Here is a 24,908-nt window from a genome sequence, read left to right on the forward strand (position 1 = left end):
AAATATTTTATATACACAATTCATACTTAAATATTTAACAGCTAAGAAAATAATACTGAGTCATGCATACACCGCATTAAATAAAAGAAAACTGAAATTTCACTTGAAAATGCAATTTTCATGAAGATTAAATATTTCCAAAGAAAGATTGTTATTTTAATTTTAATCTTCTAAGATTTACGAATCACATCACCTATTTTACGCTTAAATCCCTTTTAAAAGATAACTTTAAACTTTAAATCATTTATCATTCTTTATTATTATATCAAATTCTTTGCTACACTTTATATTAATGAAGAAAAAAATCTTTATGAAATTCAATAAGAGGCTAAAATCGCACTACATTTGTAAGGCTTAGTTCGCACTGATAAATGTAAGCGATTTATTATAGCGTATCTTGTGCGCTCACGTAGTGCAAATTTAGTTGCTGATTCCAAACATTTGGCACATACTTGGTACAGTCAGCAACAAAAGGCAATGAACAGTTCCATATTTACAAGACTCTTTAATACAATTGGATACAGTAATATAGGTATTGAAAAGAAAACAGTAGCATCAACTATATTGAAAAAATTGGTATTTCGTTTGTCGCAGTTTTGCTATCGACTTGTGTCGCTAACCATACTCTTGCTGATCGGCAAACGTTTCTAAGTCACAAAAATATTGCCTTCGTAAAGCATTATAATTTTATTCTATTAAGTAAAATATATGAAGAATATTCTCTAAGCTCCTGAGAAATTGCCATACGTGAGTCCTCATTGCATAATGCAGTAAATTTTATAGTATAATAAATTCCGAGCAATTTATCACAAGTGATATCTCAGTCATTATTTTACCAACTTATCGTGCGTATCTCTTAAATATAATTCGAAACTTTACATTTACATTAAGTCTACATTTTTACCTCATAATGTTCAATCTCTGTTTTTAATAAATTGCCAAAAAGTCTCGCGAATAAAATGAAACATTCATTTATGTAACTTCATGCTTTTATATGGCTCGATCAAGTTTATTTTAAGTTATATATCACTAAGTTTATTCAGCTTTATGATTGAGTAAAGGTTCATATTCTTGGTTTAAACCTAAAATAATATTGTTATTAAGTGTGTGGTTGAACATCGTTGCTCGTTAGTTCAGTTTCTTGGATATCGTCTTCGCTTCGACTTGAATCCGAGTCTGGAAATGTAAGAGCATTTTCATAAATATTACGTAAGTTTTAATAACGTAATTTCATACCGAACAAGATGTTCGGTATTTAAGAATTTTTATTATGTTTTCTGATTTTTGGTTGGTAGAATATTTGCTTCAACCGAAAGCCTCTCATCTATCATCATAATAATTTTATTTTGTTTTACTTCGTAAAGATCTGAAAAATTTGAGGGTGTTTCGCTCGCGACGCTCAGTAGACGAAACATTTCCTTATTACGTACCATGAGGCCTAGTATCCAACGCCAGTACAGCTAGAGGTGTATCATCGAGGACTCCAGACCACCTCGCAGCCAGGACCCTGGACCCTCTGTGACCCCTCACCACCACAGTGGGCACAACATTCGAGGATATAGTCGAACCACCATACATGGACACACCAACGTTACGTCTAAGTATAGTGCTGAAAACATAAAAGCAGTTAAAGCACATATCTTAGAGGTTAATTAAGTAATTATATGTTTAGGCTTTCTCTTTGGTCTAATTTGGGAACCTAAAAAACTACGTTTCAATGCTGATTGTGGAAAAAAAGATTATTTTTTAAATATGGTCAAACTTTCATCGATCTTTCAACAATCAGCTTCAAGATCTTCTATCGATAAAATCTCAATGTTAAAAATCTTTCTAAATTTAATCCTATTTTTCAAATTTAATAGAAATTTTAGTTTCTTCCTCATTTACCTTTGCTCTGGATCTCTAGGCCGGCTCTTCTTTTTACACATGACTATCATGGCTACGCATAACGTAGTCAGTATAGTTACTAAGACTAGAGACAAAGCAGCGCCAACTAGTAGAGCGACACTGTTGTCAGCTGCAGGAGCCTGCGGTGGCGGTGCTGGAGTCATCGTTTGAAGGGAACCTGGGTGCAAAGGAATTTGAGACCTTTCTTTAAAAAATTAGGAGATATTGTTGCTTGCGTCATCATTGTTTCGGTTGTGCATATCTGTTTTGAATATACTTGGATCATCTTTGACAAATTTACGAGTAAACAGATCAAACTTAGTAACAAAGCGATGACACCAAAAAAAACGAATATTTACTTGTGTCATAATAAGTTATCCTTACAATATTCACGTGCAATTTATTATAAGTATTTAAAAGCAGTAACGGACCTGATATTCAAAGCTTTTTTATTAGTGGTACCATAATGCAATCAGAAAATATAAAATTTTACTAACCAGGTCTATCCAAATCATCAGCAGTTCGTATCGAGACGCTGTGCAACGCTGCTGGTCTCTGGGATCTTCCTCGTGGTGTTTCAGCATACACCAGCAATGTATACCTCCCCGGATTCAAAGCATCCAATGCGAACTGAGGCTTGTCATTCCTGACTCTGTATACAGCTTCCGTCAATCCAACGGCCGAGAATCCCTGAGAATCGCAAAAAAGGATTTGGTCTTTCGGAAATATTAGTAAAAAGGTTTAAGTTTGAAATCCTCTCAGGAACATTTCCCTTCATAATTAAATTATTGCGTTACAAAGATGATGTCTGAGACTCTTAAGTATCTTTCCACTTGAACGAGCATTATAATACCAGAGAACAATGCTTCATCGAGGTAAGCACGTCGTTGTCTTGAGTACATAACACATTGTATAATTCCCAACAGTTGTTCATTTTCATTTTAATAGTACAAAATCAGTTATATCAGGTAAATAAATACGAAAGTTAGATACCGAACATGCAAATGATAAAGAAAATTTCATCATGATGAACAGTAAAAGTATTTCGTACTATTTCTGGACAAGCCTAACCGATTTTATATTGTCAATCTGAAGTCAAGATTAAGTCATTACGCCCACAGACAAACTGTGCAAACAGTTTTGTGGGGTTTATACAAAGTAAATAAGTATAATGTAAACAGTATATAAATAAACATTATACTTACGTACATAAATAAATAAATAAAATAAATCACTTAATCTTTATATCATACGAACACCATAAAACAGCTCAGTGGCTTTGGCTTCATAGAGTAAAATGTTTTCAATTTTTTTTGGGTACAAAGCAAATGAAATCACAATGGAATCTGGGAGAAAAGATGGATGGAGAACTATTGTTATACACACAGTTAAAACAAATACCTAGTTTCTTAGATTGGACCAAATAAGGTTCGAATTACAGAAAAAGTTACACAAAAAGAAGAGTTAAACGTTAATACATAAAGAGCCATCTCAGGGCTTAAAGATGATGGTTAGGATGCAAAAAATACCATCAGTATGTTAGCACGGCACCACAGCCACGCCGCGCTCACCTGGTCGTTCATAGTGGAGATTTCATTGTCTTCGTGCGCTGTTTCAGTGCGATGCCGTACCTCCAAGGCTTCGAGTAAGAACCGCTGTGGAAGACCACCGTCATGGCCGGGCTCGCAGTGGAGAAGGTCGTTTTCTATCTCGCAGTTACTGGGCGGTTCAGGGAGCGCTGTGGAAGAGGATTGTATGCATGCAGGTGATGTCGTGATTTTGTTATGTGATGACTGATAAGTTTTAGTTGTTAATACATTGGTCTAATTTAAGAGTATTTGAAACTAAAATAAAATAATTTTGCCATGTCGTTACGATACCACCAAAAGAATATTCGAAGAGTTATTTAAAATAGATAATTTTGTTAACTAATATTTTGTGTCATGTAACAGAATATGACACAATAGATTTTACTGTGGGTAGGCAAGGTGTTATAACATTTTTTTTAAACGTTTGAAATTCCCGATTTATATTTATATACATATAGTAAAGTCTGAGTTGGTTACCTTTTCTCCTAAAACATGCTAATAGCCCACCTACATCATTATATAAGTGTCTCATCTATGGATCCAAATAAACATGGAAGTACCTGCAGGTAATATCCTGAAGAGACACGGCTCCCGTTGATTGCCCACATCATTACTGGCCCAGCATGCTAGCCAGCCCAGATCCTCATCAGCTTCTGTTGGCAGGCCGTGGATCACAGTACTTGTGGAACCCATAACGGTAACGTTAGCTGCTGGTATCTGAGTGAAGAGTAAAAGGCATATCAATCAATCAGACTATAGTAATATGATATTAAAATTACCTAATTGATGAAACAGAAGTCGCGCTATAGATAATTTCGAAATAACTTCTGGAGACACTATCAAGCTACAAAATAGAGAGAGAAATTATAATAATGAAATGAGCTTGATCAATGAACAAATAATACATTATAAAAAAACCGTTTAAATAGGTATATTTTTTTGGAATATCTTACCGGTAGAACATCTTTAGTGCCGTTATAAGTCCAGTAGAACCTCAGCGGACCAGCATCACGACTCGCCGGTGCCGTGACAGAACACCTGGCCCTTACTTCACCACCAGGGGCACCAGCTAGCTGCTGGATAACATTACCAGCTGCACATTCTGGCCGAGCTGTGAGAGACAAAAACTATATCAGAACTTGTCCCCATTTAAAAAAGACAAATGTGCAAGTAGTACCACATCAAGTAGTGTTTATGCTAGCTTTGAAAAATGTCTGTATTTCAAAAACGTAAACCAAATTTAGGCTTTTCGAACTAATAAATCATAAATCCTAGTTTTGTGGAACTCCACAAAAATAGCCCACTATTTATGACAGCATAAAATGGGTCGACATATTCGGCCATCACTTTTGACCTACAAAGCGTAAAATTGCAGAGGTTGGAATGTTATGAATATCAACAGCCTTTAGAACAGCCAGAAATATAAATACTTACACAAGACGTTTAAGGTGAGAGGGTCACTCAATGCACTGCCTTCGGAGTTCCGTGCCCTGCATCTGTACACTGTTGAGTGATGTCTCCTTAGACCTCTGATGACCAACCGATTGCTTTCAATTGAAAGACCTCCTATCGGGTCATCTCTGATTAGGTGGACCTGGTTAAAAAATGTAAGGTAGAGCATCTTTTCCATATAATTTTATTTCATTTAGCGACAAGAAATTTTAGACATTTAGTTCTTAAAAATTGGAACATGATTGCAGTAACTGCCACTATCATACTTAAGTTTTTGCATCAGCTAATTAATGTCCATTAAAGATCTAATCAGCAGCTTAAAATCCAAAAGAAAAACTAATTATGACACCGTGCTACGAGCAGAACATTATTATGAAGTTATTATTTTCCAGTATAACAAATTGAATTTTCATGAAGCAACAATTAAATACTCATTATTGAATCACGCTAACACAGACTTAGGTACTTGAACATGCCAACTTGGTATTTACGGAAAACTTTGTTATTTCTTTATAATTCTAGGGCTTTCATTTTATAAATTCTTAAACGTATGAAGCGGTTGCGGTGTATCGTGAATGAAAATGGGCTAATTACTGGCGCTCGTAGAAAACTGTTGAAGATACAATGTTTTTATTATGATAGGTAATGGTAAATTGCATGTTACGAAAACATCGTGTAGTTTTTCTTTTATGGCAATAGACAAATTTATTGTACCGAAAATGTATTTTTATTATGTGTAACCTGACCAAAATCGCAAATGAATTGCTTTTAATTTCTTATTTAAAAGAATTTTTTGTTTGTATTCCACCCAAATTTGAGACAATAACCGTAATTGATTTTTACCCAGCTACAACAACAATTTACATAAATGTTCTTCAATAGATTAACACTCAACTTACCTCTGGCCCTTTATAAAAAGTGAAGTTGACGGCCGGCGGCGAGGCATCGGCGGAACACAGTAGAACAGCATTTTCGTCTTCTCGGAGAAGACGAGGCTCCTTCGGTTCTATTAGGGATATCTGGGTCACTGGTGGATCTGTAAACAATATAAAATATTAGCCATACAAAAGGTAATGTTGTTTTGTGTAGAAGATAATATTTTTAATTTGGTTATGACGTCAGTTTCTACCAAAGCCTTTGATTTTCCTTATTTTAATAGTTTGTATTGGTCTACTTCTTTTTCTTCACGTAATTCTTCAATTCTGTATATTGCTCGTCAGATTTGTTTTACTAAATCATGAAAGTCAATTTTTTTTTTGCCCAACACCACATGCATTGTTTTGAACACAAGTAAGTTGCTAAAGCACTTGTGTTATGGAATTCAGACACAACGAATTTGAACCACAAACACCCAGACCCGAGACAATGTAGAAATGTGATTTTTTACAATGTCCCGACCGGGGACAAAAGTTATGCATAATTTCTCGCTATTGCCTAGGTATTTCCTTAATATCTTTTTTCAATACGTTTTTTTGCCACCTTCCTTTATACGAGCAATTTACTAAACCTTATTGTAGTCATATCAGCCCACACGGAGAACATGTTTGATCATATAATGCGTCAATTCTTTAAGGTATTGTTTTATACTGACAGGTGTAAGCCGAAAACCTTTATAGACTAAGTTGTGTAGGCGGTAATGTGCGGTATTGCCCACGTGAATAACGTGAATATCATGTCGTTTTCAATTTGAGCTTGAATATACAAACAGAATGTGGAAGTAAATTCTAAAACAATTGTTTTACCGTAACGGTGTTCTCAAGTGTATTTATTGGGATCGTCCTACTACATTTGGACTTTGCCGAAGTGCTTGAACTGATAATAGTAGTTGGTCGCCCCGATACATACGTTGCTTTAAATAATAATTAATCCGCCTTACCAAGGTTTTACACCCAAAGAAATATTACGTTAAAAACAACTTAGAAAAACATTAGAGAGATAGGTAATTAAGCAGAGCTTTTCCGCCGAAAGGTAAAGAAGACTACAAGCTAACCTTTATGGAGAGTCTCTGCTAGAAGAATATTGAGCTACAAACTGTGTTCGATCTTATTTTTAATAACCTCTTTTGAATCTCTGCAAAGACAGAGACTGGTGTTAGAAAGGTAATGTGAAATGAGAAGCTTTTGTATACAAAATGCATAGTATAACTGGAGCTAGAAGTAAATAGAGAGCTATAACTACTTAGTAGTCGCAATATCGAGTGATGCTGACACAACAGACTATTGTTAGCAGCTAGGAGCTCTGCTGCCACGCTTAGTACAAAGAGCGTGAAGATAAGTGAATATTTCTATTGGGGCAGACAACGACAGAATTGTTTATTCAGAGCACGGATGCTCTGACAAAGTCGGACCTACATAATGCTTGGGCAAAGATTAGTTTATAGAGGGTGCATAATTATAAAATGTAGAGTCATTATTGTTTTAAATTCAAGCAGTTTAATTACTATGGATTCTAAAACTATCCTTGCTGCAATTTATTGCTATAAAATTGATAATTTTGCCGAAAGCAATAGTCTTTTTAAGGTCAATCGCGCAGTCATCAGTCAAGTAGATATGTACTTACAAACTATACTTCAGGCCTTATTATAATTGTAAATAATAGCAGCTTATCTTATTCATAATATATACCTCCACGGCTGGACCATCAACAGGCCTCTTCCCGTATGGGGGCGGTTTGAGCATTAATCACCACGCTGGCTCACTGCGGGTTGACTACTTCAGATTGTACTTTTTGGAATCCAGATTTCTTCACAGTGTTTTCCTAAACCGTTTGTCAGTGGTCTCTTAGAATATTAAGAAAGTACAGATCGGTTCGGATCGTATGCACGGGATTGAACCTACACCTCGTGCATTCAAATTTATGCAAAAGAAACGTGAGGCCACCACCGCACAAGACCTTATAGCATGTTATTGTTTTTCACACTGTGACCTATCTGCCCCAGTACACTCTTTGGCCCACTTTGAACCTGGGGAACGGGCAACAGTACAATTATTACGTTGTTTGTTTGTTTTGCAACTCGTATTACTGCATTTCGTACGTGCATAAAATAAGTTTTGAAAATAACGAATTTTATTTGTAATTTCCCGCGTGCAGTATAAAAACTTGTTTTTAGCGTTCCCCTGTTATGTTACGGAAATGCGGGACTGTTATAACAACAAAAAATACGGAACATCATATTTGAGTATAATTTTGTAACTAGATAAAATTATTGCTGTACACTTTTGACGTGTCAAAGGCTTTTTATAAATGCGTTGATAACAATTTTTTTCGAGCTTTTAATTATAAAAATTGTTACGATTGTAACATACTGTCTGTACACCAATATGATGTAAATAAGAACAGCAAATGAATATAAGTATATATTTTCATTTATTCCGAAAAATTACGCAACTAATGCACTAAAAACCATTTCAAAAATAATATTTTTAATAGACGCCTACCCCAATATTTTAAATTAGATAAAATTCTTTAACGACTCTATAAATTACTCAAAAAAATCTTAAACGTTATCTAAACTCAACACTTGACCAACTCTAAGTAGCTCTGCATCAAACTCAACCCTTGCACAAAGTGGCAAAGATAAAATTCTCCCCCGTATTCCGTCATTGTCAAAGTTAATCCGTCGTGTCGTCCCCGGGGTTCACACTCAACTGTTTATATCATAACCAAATTATTTAACATCCCCTACGCATGTAAGTTTACTAACAACTTCAAAAAGTTAAATAAGCTCGTTCTACGTGTTTGCGTGTTGGCGGCAAATGTTGGTGGGGTGAAAAGGTAAGAGGAATTTGTTAATCGTTTTCTTGAAATAAATTATGGTTTGACATAGAGGTTTAAAAGGATAAATTGAAACTGAAATATATGAAAAAAATTGACGAAAGAGTTGGAAAATTTACTTCACGTACATACAAATAGCATGGACATAAAAGTAATATCACAAGTAATTATAAAACTGTCTATAAAAGAACCTTAAACTTTTAAAATATTCAACTGAAATCCATAAAAACAGCTAAACAAATAATTTCGCAAAACAAAATGGCATCAACCAACGTTGCCCCAACATTGGCGCCAACATCACAGCTTAACACACGAGGCCACAAATACTAACCCACTCCTTGACAATAAGCGATAATGTTTTAACTTGACGAGATAAACTTGGCAGCGAAAGTTAGCCTGGCTTACGTTTTTGAAGTAATCGCGTTTACGCGTTCATGTTTAACTTAATGTCACGACTTTACGTTGTCACACTATTTCTGTTTAAATATAATGTGGGAGAAAGTTTGTTTTGCCTAACAGCAACGAATTTTGTTCACGTAGTTTTTGGTTTGTCATGATAGTTTGAAACTCGGTTCGCAGAATTTAACATGTACGGACATACAAATTGTTTTTCTGCCTGCGAATAGAATTTAGTGCTAGGCATTTAAAAAAAATATATTTTTATATAGAACGGAATTTCATTCTTTTTTTTATTAAAACCTTAAAAATATTTTTGGCCTAAATTCTTTGATAAAAACATAAACTCGATTAGAGCACGAATTTCCACTATAGAACTACAAAAAAACCGCTGAACCAATAAGGTCCTACTCCACTAAGACCAGAATATATTTCAATACCTACTCAAACCAGTTCTCCAAATCAAACTCAGTCTGACGTGAAGAAATCCGATTACACATCTATTGTGTCAATGCATCAATTATTAGCATCTAGCGGACGCTACACACTGACGTATCGTAGTGTGTGGAGAGCGTGCATTAGAGACTCGCAGCGAACGGTGCCAATTCACAGAGGACCGCTTAGTGCTTCATTTACCTCATTAGGCTTGAGTAAATTAGGTGTGTCAGCGTAATGAATGTAATAGCCGCAATATTAATGCATATTACACATAGGCCACGCTTCAGAAAGCTCTGTTTATTCCAAACCGCTAGTTATACTGCAAGGAGGTGATTGAAACGGCCACCCTCTGGCCTACATCTAGCAATTATAAAGCAATAACTTCAGAAATAGGTTGAGGCGGGTGGTTGAGGATCACATAATAACTAATAATACTGGACGTAATAGTTTTCATTTTTGATACGATCGCTAACTTGGAAGAACAGATGGAATGTAGTCGTATTGTGGGCACAAACGAGTATAATCGCTTGAAAATTGTGAGCTGCAAATCATCGTTATCATTTTTAAGCCAACAGAAATAGGCTACCTAAGTCGCAATTAGTTATTAAATGCAAACTAACTACTTCCACTATCTAATTTATGCTAACACCGAGCCATATTTCAGTTCCAACTGGCTATGTTTATAAACAATAGCGTAAATACTTCATAATAAACCCGTATTGCGACACTCCGTGTATCACGGCAGAACACGAACCCTCCAGCCCGCGATAATATTTAAACTTGGGGACAAAGTTGTTGGCACACGACTCGGGCCGCCGGCAAACACCGCCGGAACTCTACCGCTCCCGTATCTAGTGTGTGGTGTGCATTTGATATATCGTCCGTGGGTTTTCACTTGTTTTTGTTACTGGGTCAATTATTTTGTCCGCGGTTGTATTGTGTTTGTAAATCGAGTGTACAGGTTTGACTGTTATGGAATTTATGGTGTTTTGATGTTTGAGTGTAAATTTCGTTTTTGAAAAATATATAGTTGTAAACATTGATTTTTATTTTTCTAGACCGAGTACTTATAGCTATTTTTACATATCAGATAACATCTAGTACCATAAAACTAATTATATTACAGCAGTTAACCAATGCTTTATACCACTACGCAACCGGAAAAAAATTCCGTCTAGGAAATAACGTTATAAATTAAGTTCAGTTTACAACTGCAAATTCCATTATTTTCTGATATACTTCTAACTATATAAGAAAATAATGGAAAAAAACATCGTATTTTTTCTTTTAAGCCAATTCGAAGCATCACACATCACCAAAAATAGTTTAGTTTAGCTAATACATAATTATTTTGAGTAATTACAGAAAAGTTCACGAACTCACACATAACGTCCAAAGTGACGGAGTCTTCAAGCGTGTGCGCCGGGAACCACGGGTTGGACACGCGACACGACAGCTGTCTCCCGCTGTCCTCCCGACGCACGTGCCACGTCAGCACGCTTTTTGTTACTTCGCCGTCAACTTCCACCTAGGAAAATAATAATTTAAAATTATAGTAATTCACAATTACTGTTTTAAAGTTGATAAATTACATTCTGATCGGGAGTTTTAAGTGGTTATGGTCAAGCTGATGGACAAAAATCGTCAACCACTGAGGTCGTCCGCAGCGAAGGTGGTATAATGATCCTATGTATGACGATACAGGGCCTAGGAATCGATCGGCGTAATCCAGAATCGAATCAATTATTATTTTTCTATTTGTGCTATTATTTCACCAATATCAAAATAAAATTTATACGGAAAGATGTTATTTTAAGCATAAATAGCATATATATTTTATTATTTTTAGATATTCCTAAAATAAAAAATACCTGAGTCAATGTGGAGTCAACTAGTTGCGAATTGATGAACCACTCGATGTTGGGCGCCGGCTTCGACCCCCGCGTTGTGCACACGAACGACTTGTCCATACTGGCTCGCGTTGCGCCGTTACCGGTCACTCGAATGTATTGAGGTTTTACTGAGAAAAATAATAAAATTACAGAAAACAATTTGATAATAAGTGGTAAAGGAATAAACAGGCTACATAAGAAATAATTATAAGAATTATGGTGGTGGAAAAAGATGTACGCATCTAGCAATTACAAGATATTTGCTGAAACAGTTAGAATATAAAAGACATGGATAATTTGTTTTTAATAATATGATACAATATTAAAATATCTAGCAACCAAGTCACAACTTCTAAGTCAGCCTGGTAACTTCACCACTGCCCTATTTGAGCACTCTTTGCTTTTAAACATTATAAGCTCTAATAGGGTCATAAAATGAAACTATCCTTTCTAGCATTCTCTGAGATAAATGATAATCATTAACAAGATACTTATCTTCGCATTTATTTCCCCTGACGGCTTGGGCAGAAGTCCAAGAGCAAGCGTCGGATGCGTCGGACAAAATCTAAGTTACGCCGCAGTAAAGGGTTGAGTTTGTATTGAATTTATACTCATTGGGACAAGGGGCGGCAAGGGCAGAAAAAGAAGACTAACGCTGATAGATTTTGAGTTGTTATTCATGTGTGTAGCCATTTCCCAATCATGTCAGGGTTGAATTTCTATGTAGCCAAATGATACTTAGAGAACAAGTGTTTTCATGGACCAACTTCCAATTAATTTTCGCAATCCAGTAATCTGAGCAACACGATTCCCTTGGTTAGGACGATCGTCAGAATTGCTCGCTTCTAAGTACCCCTGTTCTTTTGGTTAGGCAGGGGAATCCGCATGGACACCCACCTCCTTGGTGAGTAGTGTCAGACTCTTACTGATTAAACATTGGCATTGTGTAGTAATTCATCACGCACCGCACGCATTCAGCTTAAAAAGGTAGCTGACACCCATATTATTATTTAAGCAAACTTTTTAAAACACATTCGTACTCACAATATAATCTAATAGTAACTTCTCGGAACTGTGGCTCTAACAGCGGAGGCTCGACTCTGCACTGCAACTTGGTACCAGTCATCTCCCGGGACAAGTTAGGTAGATGCAACTGGCAGACAGAGCCTTCTTTGGTGAATGCAAGACGCTCATCGCCCTTGTACCATGACACGTCTGGGGCTGGTTTACCTGGATAGATAAAAAAAGGTTAATTTTATTAACCTTTCTTTTTTAATCACTCGTTAAACACTCATAAGCCTATGTAAAATAGTTTGATAAAAATAATGTAATTCTCTAGTAATTTTATCTTACACAGTAATCTTTTACTAATATTTTTAAAGGGTTAAAATTTCGACTACTACTAAACTGTTTGAAGACGTTGCTTATGAGAATCAGGTAAAATTATTATTATTTTTCTAATAGATCAAACAAAAATCTTAAATCCTGATGTAGGTGTACAAAAATAAGGAACCCACGTAGCTTTCAATACCGGTTGTTAAAAGCACTTTGCTTTGTCATCTTAAAATTAATTATACAAATCAATATCTCACCTCCAGCGGCTTGGCAGGAGAGGAGGATATTTTGTCCCTCTCTGAAGGGCCCTGCGATAGACCCCAGGATTTCTGTTCCCTCGTAGTCGTATATCCGAGGGGCTTCTGGGGGTACTGTAATAGAAGTAATTTATTTAGGAGCAAATCAAGTTACTGTAAGAAATTCATAGATTTTATTGGCAGAATTATATTTATGTATGAATGTAGAGGGAGAAATTTCGTGGCGCAAGAAATTAAATCTTTGTTGACACATTGACTTTAAGCATTTGGATTTGACATACTCGTATTATACGTATGTTACATACATATATTAATACCACTGTTTTAAATTATCTTTGAAGTATTTACTTTTAAGGCTTGGAAATAATACCATCACTTTTATACGGCTTACATACCTATTACTGTTAAATTAACTCTATAATTTCTAGTCGGTGCATCGACGTAGTCTATCCGACATCTGTAGACCCCCTCATCCTGACGAGCCACCTTCTCCACGACAAGGTGAGCTGACGAAGGATCAGACTCGTTGAGGACAAAGTGTGTTCGGGTTCCAAACTCCCCCGCCACTGCCCAGTGAACTGGTGGCCCGTTTCTGAAGTCCACACTGCGAAGAAAAAGATATTTGTTAAATATAAAAAAAGAATGAAAAAAAGAATTTTTTAGAAAAGAGCCTTATTACATCGTATGTCCTTTACAATTTTATATCGCATTAGCAGATTGACAATTAGAAAGCTTTAAATCTATTGAATTGATAGTCAACGGTCGCATCTATGGAATTTTACCTTTAAAGCGATTATTACATCAACGTTGAATGCGTCATTCGTTCCAGTTCGAAACGATATTTAGAACAAAATAAATCTATTTTCATTACAAAAACGTGAGAACTTTAGGAGCAACACAATACAGCCTCATTTCCCATTCCCAGTCGATACTCTCCGTCTGCCAAATAGTAGCATTTTAAACGAGTGACCACGTCATAGGAAGGAAGCAATACAGTGGAAGAATCCGTCCGGCTTCCGCGTTGGAAGACTTCCAGCTTCGGGCGAATCAATGGGAAATATTTGTTAAGGGAACCCTCACACGGGGCGAGACTCTTCATGATCAATAACTTAAGAATGGAATATTATGTATCGTGTAATACGAATTGCCTAATTATACCTTTGAAACAAATATTTTTATGGGATGTATTTTTTTATAGTAGATTTATGTATTTCAAATTTCTTTAAACGATACAAACTCTATCTTCTGTTGAGTTATTTACGGCAACAATTAATTGACCGAGTTGAGAAACTAAAATTTGTCGGTTGAACTACTGGCCACAATGCACATTCATCTTGTCTGGGATTAAACTCGATGCAGACAGCCAAACAGTTCATACAATGATAATTAGAAAACATCAAACGATTTTATGAAATGCAATTACCCTGAGCTTCTTTTCTTGCTAAAACTACGGATCCATCCAATGGCTGTCTGGACGAAATTGCTTTTAGCGATAGTACCGCAAAATGTATCTGGATTCTTACGTTATCTGTATCGCTAAGTATTTATGTACAGAGAACAATGCTTTATCCCCACACTGTTATATCCACGCCTTTATATCTGCTACATAAAGACGTAAGCACTCTTATATTAAGGGAAATATTTGCTTAGATCTGGCAAGCACCGAGTGCTTCCCTCAAAGCAGAATAAATAGCTTGGCCGTATTCTTTCAGGGGAGTCTATATTAGGGGGTTGTTATTAAGAATCTTTGTTTTTCCCGGAGTGTGTTTTTGTGATACTAAGTGGATCTTTTTGTTATAGATCTTCCTTGTATTTGTCGGCTTGATTGAATTGAGGTTTTGTTCTGAGAATAATACGTCTAATGGTGATCATGATTTGGAGGTTCTCTTTAGTGTCATGGCAATGTGGTAGCGATATTAGTATTAAAGGGAGTGTCTTTGGGTTTGGGTAAAGCGTGATAAATATTGGAGGTACATCAAAATTTTTCTTTATCTATCTTCTTATTGACATTCTTACTTAAACTCTATGACCAAATAACTTGTCTTGCATTTTTATTAAGTTCTTAAAAAAAAAAATGGTCGTCAAAAGTAATTTCCTTCATTGAAACTTTTAAGCTTAATTTCACGCTTTCTCAACACTATAATAACCTAAAACGCAGTATCGGCTAATACCTTGACCGCTCGAGACAACTTGGACATTGGCCAAGTAAATGTACACATTGCGAGCGAGACAAACGAAGCTACTAAGATTTAGACATGCATAAAATACATTTTAAATTAGATACAACAAACATATTCGGTCTAGACACTATGAAAGTCTAGACTGAACGTGTTTACCTATGAATTTTTATGGCTGGTTATGATTTTATGTTTTGATTCGAGATTGAAGTGGTTTTGAACAGTTTAACGATTGTAAATCGTATTTACTGAGTGCTGTTTTAGGGATCGTCAGGATTAGATTGAAATCTAATGTTGAGAAAAGTGATCTGACATGGATTATAAAGTTGGCCAAATCAGTTGTTATTTTAAACTCAGCTTAATATTTGTCTTTAGACGCTTGTATAAAGAGGCGTAAAATAAAAAGAAAGTAAATTTATTCTACTACTTAAAAAAAGTAGAAAAAATATATTTCCGAAGCTAAAACCTTCCTGATCCGTTGCAACATGGTGTGTGGCAAGATTTGGCTGGCTGCCAGCGCTAGTGCCTAGGTTCGATGCCAGTTCAGTGCTCGGTAATGACCACCTGATCTTGTAAGTCAGCAGCCAAATTTGTTTTGAGATTCTCCGCAGCAATGTACTGGTTTCGTTAAAAATGTTTCAAACGAGAAAAATAAAGGTAATAAAACAATACGATTTTTGTTTTATCTAACCTATGGTAGGTATATTGTGATATAGAATACTTAATGGGATTGTAAATAACATTTAAAGAAACATTCTTTGATTTTGTTTAGGGATATTCAACTGGTCAAATCATCAATGTTTCCACAAAAATTAAACAACAGTTGATTTTGATTTTGATAAAACCATTAACTAAAAACAAACAAATTAAATCAAATTCTGAAAAGTTTTGACTAACTAGCTTCGATAATACCTTGTAAAATAAAACTATGTCACACAATGACGGCTTGTCATATTGCAACTTGATGTCAGCTTTGAAAATATAACCAAAAATGCAACGCAATTGTATAAATCGTATGATATTCAATTCAATGAGTGTTTTATTTCAGATACTACTCTAGTTTATTCTACGTGATAATTGGATCACTGGAAAAGCGTATACTGCTTTATCTGAACATCACACATATTGTGTTGTATTTATTATATTTTATTTGTTAATCAATTGATTTAATTACACATTTATTTTAATAAATCTAATAATAAAAATCTAATATTTTTGAAATCTGTGGGACTAAACAGTTTTTTTTTGTTAAATTCCCTGCTCTAATAACAAAATTCGCTGAAGGCGAATCACACAGATACCCTATGCATATGCCATACCTATGCCTATGCCCTACAATATGTAAACAATGTGCGCACTACAAAAATAACAAATATTGTCAACGTGAATATACACAAAAAGAAAAAAAAAGACCCGTCATATAAACGATTCTTAATACACAGCGCCAACCACCCAGAATCTTATAGAATCACAATTCACTAACGGCATCTCAGCATCTAATAAGTCAAGCAAATTGCAATTAAGTGCTCCCACGTTCAGTCTGTGTCAAAATTTAATTTAGAGCTCCCCCCTCCCCCCTTACCTCAGACCCCACCTCTGCGGGAGACGCGGAATGATGCTGCGATTAATTCAAAATTTCAAATTGAGTTATCCGTATAATGTAGATTTAGTTCAGCCAGAGTTGGCTGGTCGAGTGGCCCTACTTGAAACGAATTTTGACGACGACTTTTGAGTTCGAATGGAGTCTGTAGCAAAAAGCGTTTCGCGATTCTAATAGCGATGTAACCCCTATGTAGATCCATCATATCAAGGGGTACAATCTGCGGCGTCGATCAAAAACCAATCCGAAACCCGGATTTCATTGCATGTAGGCACTGGATGAAACTGTAAATAAACAAACCACTATCAAGATGAAATCCAAACGTATGTTTCGTCAAAACTCAATCACTTCTACGAGTGCCGTATATAACAAATTTCTCGACAGCCTAAAGTCCTAAATAAACTCAAGATTCTCGAACAATATCAACCAACATAAATTGACCTGTTACAATAACGCCAGCTTTCAAGTCAGTTACTACAGTTCTAATTATCAAAACTTAATAAATTATATAAGAAATATCAGTTAGGGTTATGTCATCTACTTGCACTCCTTACGTATTCTATATATTTGATCCAACACCTTTCGTGTGAATTTTCATCAGATTTACCTAAAGTACATCGATTTTTCAAGTCTTTTGCTGTATGTAATATAATAATAATAATTTTATTTATTAGAATATTGTTGTTACAAGGTCGTATACAATAAACATAGTGTCCATGAAACAGTAATTAATTTATTTGAAAGAAAACTATAGCAGTACTGTATCATTTGTATTCTCCAAAATACCTATAATTCGCCAAAATACCTATAATTCGCCAAAATCTAATATAGCGAACTTGAAGTTCATTTCTAACCCCAACTACCAAATTCAGTAAACATTTTATTCCACAAAAAATAACATTAAACGTTTTTTTATTAAAACCAATATTAAAATAAAACTAGGACAGAAGTTCTCAATAGAACACGACCGCTGATTGAAATAATATCGCCTGCAAGATCGTAAAGCGCTTTTGATCTAGGTAATACCAGTGCAGTAAACTTCGGGCTCCAGTTGATTGTGAAGATACTAAATAAATATCTAAAGGAAGAATATTAAGTGTTGAGGAAGTAGTAAAGACTATTCTTTGAAGAAAATGTTTTTCTTGTGATATAGGCAGGCTGGGATAATTATTGTCCATCCGGTTTACCAGACAAAACATTAGATGCATTCGATTTTATTTCTGTTCTCTTTTTAGAAACAAACTACCAATTTTTTACTCTAATTTGTTTTTTTTTGAAGAAAACTATATTTTTTTATTTAAACAAATAATATTCCAAACCTTGATTTTGTCAGTATATAAGTACCAATCAAAGTTACCAAAATATCAATTTCTAACCTTTGATAAACTAATTCAAACGAATCTCCTTTTAAGTGACCTCTATTTTGGTTTCTATTCAAACGCAGTTATAAAAGGTGTAGTTCAAGATGCACTGGTTTCACAGTTAGGATTCCTTCAGGTAAGTCTGAAGTAAAATACTGTTAGATGGAGATTTAAATCTAATGAGCAGTAACCACTTTTATTGGATCATATTACTTGTATTGTGCTTTCAGATCTAAAGGTGATTGGAAAAAGCTATTGGTTGTGTATCTACGTGAAGACGTAGTTTAGTTTACGTTTCTACTTAAACAATCATTTTCTACTAGCTGTTAACCGCGGGCCCGCCCGCTACAAATGCTTTTTTATTACCATTTCTGATGGTATGCATCCAGTTCGGTCCATCATCACCATCGAAAAAATACTTGGTTATAAAGTCTATGTAAACAAAGACTACAAATACATGCACAAAACTAATTTAAAACAACACCAATCCTATGAATCTAAAATCTCTATCTGAATCACAGAGCATCCTGCTTAATAATGTTTCCTTTAAACAAATAAAACAACGTAATACATTGCTGGCTGTGTATGCAGTGAGCTTGTAATTACTCAGTCAGTAGCGTCCACTAATGCGGTGTAACTTGTGAAATCCTTCAAACGTACGTTGCCATCGGCTAGACTATGTATTATGTATTTCTTGAATTCTACTGTGTCCTGGCCTTTTCTGGGCTTAATGCCAATTCCATTTTGCTTGGAAAAACATTTTAAAGTAACAAGGCGATGAGTTTTTTCTTCTTTTGGTGAGAGATGGTCAGTTATGGTGTCTGCAGGAGTATCATTGCACGGTGTTTAAAGTGTTTCTTTTGTCTTTTTTGCTCAGCTCATACGTGATAATAATAAAGGATACAAATACAAAGGTTAGATTAGTTTAAGTTATAATTTTTACAAGATATATTCATGAAAAACATTTATGTCTTATATGATTTTGCGTAATCGACTCGCGACCCCGCCGCGTTAGTTCATGATTAAGGACTCCGGTTGTTTCCGATACTAGTCGGACAATCCCGATAAATACACGTGAGTAAAGCGCTACATCATTTAATCATTTTGCATAATGATTATTATGCTGAATTTTGTTATGCCTATGACATTCTACGAATGTACCTGCTTAATGAAAAGCATAAAACATACTAGAAAACTTGGTAAACATGATAGTTGATGTGGAACTCCCCTGATACTTTAAAAACAACGAATACACTTTTTAGAAACAAAAATCTAAATCGGTTCATCCGTTCTAGAGGTACGATAGTGCAGACAAATCCAGAGACACATCAATCTTATAACAACTCCGTCGTTTTAGCACGGGGGTTTGATAAATATCACTAACTTTTGATTCTTCCCACTTATCCTTCACGCCAAATATTATGAGAGTACAACGACATAATTCTGCAAAACTTATAAACCATCATTAGTCAAGATTTACGCGTTTTTCAAACGAGTTCCCTTAGTTATGGGATCTAAACTGATTGGTGGCGGGGTTCGTTGGACCCCGGCCAAGTTTCCTTCTGCTACCCGTTACATAAATGTTAAAGAGTACTTGTCGGGTCCCGTAGAAAGGTTCAACGATTTGAGAACCATATTTCATATCGTTTTAAGTTGTAATCTTGTTGCGAGGAGACTGCGATCCTCTTTCTGTCACAAATCGTATTTGTTACGAACTTCTTACTTTTATTTTATCGCTCTACTAGAAAGAATTGAGAATTCTTCAGATCTATCCAATATATGAAAATTGACACATGTTTAGTATTCGATTCTGCTTATTCTGTGTTTTGAGAAGCACGTTAAAACTTTAATCTATGTCATTATAAACTCCACAAAAACATGAATCGAAATAGTAAGAAATAAATAACCACAACAGCTATGAACATCAACTTATATTGCGCTGCGGTTGGCTCGAGTGCGAACTGTCACAAGTTCAAACCCCGGCTTATGTTAAAGTGTTTTAACACGCAAGAGCTTCTTTAATGATGTTATTCTGTGAAGGGTCTGTCACCCTTTTTCACACTTACCCCTTTCTTTCAGCCTTTACCTCGTGACGAGTGATGTGATTTTCTTCAGATTTAATATAATCAAAGGGTAAAATGCTGCTTTAATGTTTTAGTTCACGTTTAAAAGAAAATCAGTTATGAGCTATATGAAATTTTGATTGCGATGGACTTCTTGAGAAAAAAAAAACGTTTTTTTTAACTCTCATGTTGATTATGATATCACTGTTTGAGCGAGATTTGATACACCAACACAGCAATCCATTACGACTTCGGTTATTTTTCGATGCCCTCCCAAATTTCTTTCCAAAATAAGAAACTTATGTTCCGTTTATATTAAATTTCCACCTGTAATAAAGCTCCGAAAAGGCCAGGCAATGTAAAATATTGCTTAAAGGTAATATTACTTCATTCGTAACGTCTGGGAAACGCATTAATGATAATGCGGGACCCCTTTATAACCCTTTACGTTTCGGGAAGAGAGCGTATTATTCAGGGCAAAATAGCCGCCTTACTCAATCAGAAATGTAATTTATAAGTTGGAATCCATCATATTCCCAACTTGTACAAATGAATTTTCATAGCAACCACTTTAATCTGTTCTTATACCATTAATAATTAACTCTGCGCTCACTCAAAACATTAATATTGGGCTAGCGAGTAAATGGGTCGCAAAATGCTTGTCTGTGCTTCCTCTGCCTAGAATAATTTGTTAGTGTCTTGAGCTACTATTGTATGTTAGATTAATTTGTTTTTGTGTCTAAAGCTATTGTTCTATGACTTTTTTACAGTAACGTGATTTTATAATGTTTGGCGAGTTCTATCAAGAAACGATGTTTGAGACTTTTGTAAATTTGAATATTTGATTTAGAACAAATGTTTGGATAAGTCCGTTACAAAATACTTTTTAAAGCAACAACCAAAGCAATTACTTTCCATATTCGGAATTCAAAAAATTATCTCACGAATTCTGATATAGATTTGGAGCATAAATCTTTTTCTCAAACCAACACCCCTCAGAATATTCTTTTCGGAGAATGACGTTTCAAGAATGTTGTATTTTCATATTTTTTTTTAACATCCACAACATACAAGCTAAATCAATGCAAAGAGTATCAACACAACTTAATCCAGACCATACTGCAACGATGAGTCCACATCGCAAAACCGAACGATTTTGTTCAACATTCTTCCACAAGACTGCCAATGTATTTTTAGTTCGTTCTCCCAAACACTTTACAAAACTTCCCTTATAATCCAGCACTTAGTAGATTAACAAACACTCTCGATGTATCGATGAATCTGAAATTCGGTTCACTTTGTTTCAGTTTTATTTTGCAGTTTACATGCTTTGCTCGGATTATGGTAGGGTTAGATTAGATTAGGGTTTTGCCCTGATTTAATGGCATCGGTATATCTAATGTTATAACCTCTTCATTTCGTTACCGTTTTATTAAATAATTTTCTTCTCTTATATTCTATGCAATTGAGGAGGCCTTTGTCCAGCAGTGGACGAATATGGGCTGATGATGATCTTTAAGTTTTTAGACAATTTATCCAATGACCTAGTCAAATCTCAGGAGAACTATTGGGTCTTATATCTATCACATCTTCTTAATGAATATTCGCCTGTAACTATACCTCCTGTTGAGAGGTCCAAATCGATAAAAAACTGGGAAATATTCTTTTTAAAATAGTTCATTACATACTTTTTTTTTGTAAGTATAATATATTTAATATATGTATAAATATAAACAGGTCTGCTATTCCAAAACATCGGGCTCTATCCACCAGGCGTTTTTTGTACCCCAATATGGATTTAAACCACAACATAGTTGATTAAGACTATTAACAAGATGATAATGATACACTGAATACATAGAAATGTTCATTTGCTAATAATTATGGATATGCATGGGAATCTGTGTATTAATATGAACAATTATTTCGTATCGAATAACCAATATAAGGTAATATGGATGATATAGTTAAGATAAATTGGGTTGTGTACTCAACCAGTTTATGATTGAACCGATTTCAATCGAATTTAGTATACACGTGGTACCTAGCTTTAATTAGAATTAATATAATTTAATTATTAATAGAATTAGTTCAACAGGTTGGTCTAGTGGGTAGTGGCCTAGACTGCTTTACTGGAGGCTGTAGGTTCGAATCCACCCAGGACATAATGTTTGTGTAATGAGCAAGTTCATTTGTTTTGTCATTTTACTACGCATTGAGAAATATAAGTATTTTTATTAGTGGTCTAGTACTCACAATACAAGCTTTGCTTAGTTTTAGACTAGTTGGCGTTGTGCAATATTACAATTATAGAATAAAAAAATACGATCCATATTTTTAAATACAATATACGAGTTAAGGGTTCAGAATGACTTTCTAAGATCACGATTACATTGAAGATTACATGAAAAATTTTCCTTTATTTTTTTTCTTTTTTTATTATTTTTCATATAATACGCGTTTCATATAATATTGCTCTTTGTCCTTCACCATGCTAGGGTAAAACATTATTACTGTGACTACAACACCTGTAATACAACATTAAAAAAAATATCCAAGCAATCGCCAACACACACATTCAAACCCACCCTACATTTCCTTATTCATCAAATACAAGATGTTAACAAAATCCCTATTAGCAACACACTGTCCATTTCTAACGATGTTTTCTCACTTAAGGAAGTTGATCCAGGATAATCTGGCCCTTAGGGATCTATCTGGAAGCAATAAGGTAGAAAACTTTTCGCTGCCCGTACTGGCCTTTGACATAATTAATTGGATGGGCCGTGTTGCCTGACACCTGGTTCTTTTTGTTTGTTCTTACTCATATGGTTGTATACTTTACCTTGAAATTAAGGTTTTTCGCTTGTAATTTAGTATTGTTGTATTCGGAAAACTAGTCAAGTGCGTTTTTGAACCAAAGGTTTCATGCATAAAGCCTCGAGATAAATGAATTTTGAAAAGAAAGTTGTCATGTATCTATTTTTGGACTTTTGGAATTTCAATTGACTGACTGCAGGTACCCGAGTGGTCGAGGTTACCACGCCACCACCATTGGGCGCGTTATATCGCGAATTCGATCGCCGCGTAGGACAAGTATTTTTGAGATCCACGAATGCTTGTTCTGAGTCAGGGCGTCATTGTGCAAGTGATTTGGATGTTAATGAAAATACGCCACACAAGGAATTAATTACTTAGTGCGGGAGTCGTTTTAAAGAAAAAAAAAATATACATCATCATTCATGAGATAGCCTGGTGTCAGCCTATTTTGTTTTTAACCTTCGTTTACGGAACCTAAAATAGGATCCTTAGTATTTCTGTTTGAATCTGAATTTAACATGTGTGTGGTGCAATTGAATACTTTCCGTTTACTAGAACTAGAGCGTAAATGAGGTTTCGATTGCAAATATTGATATTATTTTAGATTTACAAGATTTGTGTCAGTGAACTCGAGTTGCAAGGAAAAGTGTGTCTTATGAAGTAATAACTTGTTATTACAAAACTTTACTCCATTCGTACTGATAATATTGAAGTTTTATATCATTCGTCGCAATTCAACGTTAAATATAGTATCTGATAATCTTCTACAATAAATAAGTATCAAAACTAAAAATATTTCTTCAATTGCAAAAAAGTGGTTTTGTGTCCGTTTTGAAATAATTAGTTTGAAAGTGTGAAAAAAAAACGAAACTCGCGACCCTAAGAGTGGCGCGACACTTAACTATTAAAGTTCATAAGATTCAACCTAGTGATTGACAGACGGGCAGAGGACGAAGCCCTAGTAATAAGGTTTATGAGTGTAGAGTATCAGGTATTAACTTTTGATTACGAATCCCATCAAACCAAAAAACCCCAAACGTAATATGAAAACACAATAGTTCAAAACAAAACAAACACGAAAACCGACCAATACAGAAACAATTGTGTAACCATTCAATTAAAGAAGAAAACCCTATCATTTGGGATCGTAATAGAATGTTCGTCCACCATTTCCCAACGCTCGTTGTGTTATAAAAATTGCAATGTGTTCGTGTACGTGAGGCGAATGATAAGAACACCTCGTATTTGCTGATAACGATCCATGATGTGGGGTCTTCCCGTAAATTAGCTGGTTTGACAAATTCGCGGACTTCAGGACTTTTTATCAACGATTTGATTTTGTCTGTATAATAGTTTCTATTTATTTGGTGGTCATTAATGTGGGAAACGCTTAACATAAGACGGATATTTGCTTGAAGTTTTGAGTAATTGTGAACATAAGCTTGCTCCTATCAAGACAACAGTAATTTAAGGCAACCAAAATCTGGATTCCGATTATGTTTACTTTCATAAGGTTTCTGGGTTCTAAGATGATGGGATTATCAAATAGTATCAATAATGAAAAATCAATACTCAGTTATAGCAAATAAGAAACACTTGAGTTATTTTTTAGGATTTATTTAACTTCAGAATGTTTTTTTACTATCATAACACATTTTTGTATTTACTAGGAAAGTTTATTAAATCTATTTATAATAGCAGAAATATTTACGTGTAATTAAATATGCTTTAATGAGGAAACGTTGCCATGGCAACAATTATAATCTGTATATCGATCCCTCTGTTGTTCAGTCAATCATTGTGGCGGATATCGGCCCTAATTAACAAATAAAACGTGACGTCACTCCTAAAACTACCCTCTGTGTCG

At 35.0% G+C, this 24,908-nt stretch overlaps 1 protein-coding gene across 1 annotated transcript in view; it reads right to left on the reverse strand.

Annotated features, from left to right (window-relative positions):
• Positions 1-971: 971 nt before the first annotated feature.
• LOC113492457 (nephrin-like) overlaps positions 972-24,908 on the reverse strand; it is an 83,008-nt gene continuing 59,071 nt past the window's right edge. Inside the window, exons 4-17 of the mRNA XM_026869906.1 lie at positions 13,416-13,624; positions 13,021-13,134; positions 12,473-12,658; positions 11,408-11,556; positions 10,920-11,064; positions 5,828-5,964; positions 4,911-5,070; positions 4,430-4,587; positions 4,037-4,193; positions 3,459-3,625; positions 2,385-2,577; positions 1,888-2,065; positions 1,431-1,609; positions 972-1,176 (exon numbers count right to left, since the gene is read on the reverse strand). Of these exons, the coding sequence (XP_026725707.1) occupies positions 1,100-1,176; positions 1,431-1,609; positions 1,888-2,065; positions 2,385-2,577; positions 3,459-3,625; positions 4,037-4,193; positions 4,430-4,587; positions 4,911-5,070; positions 5,828-5,964; positions 10,920-11,064; positions 11,408-11,556; positions 12,473-12,658; positions 13,021-13,134; positions 13,416-13,624 (2,209 nt within the window). The 3' untranslated portion in view covers positions 972-1,099. The remainder of the gene's footprint in view (positions 1,177-1,430; positions 1,610-1,887; positions 2,066-2,384; positions 2,578-3,458; positions 3,626-4,036; positions 4,194-4,429; positions 4,588-4,910; positions 5,071-5,827; positions 5,965-10,919; positions 11,065-11,407; positions 11,557-12,472; positions 12,659-13,020; positions 13,135-13,415; positions 13,625-24,908) is intronic.

This window comes from Trichoplusia ni, chromosome 4 (genome assembly GCF_003590095.1).
Source record: "Trichoplusia ni isolate ovarian cell line Hi5 chromosome 4, tn1, whole genome shotgun sequence".
NCBI classification, from domain to species: Eukaryota; Metazoa; Arthropoda; class Insecta; order Lepidoptera; family Noctuidae; genus Trichoplusia; species Trichoplusia ni.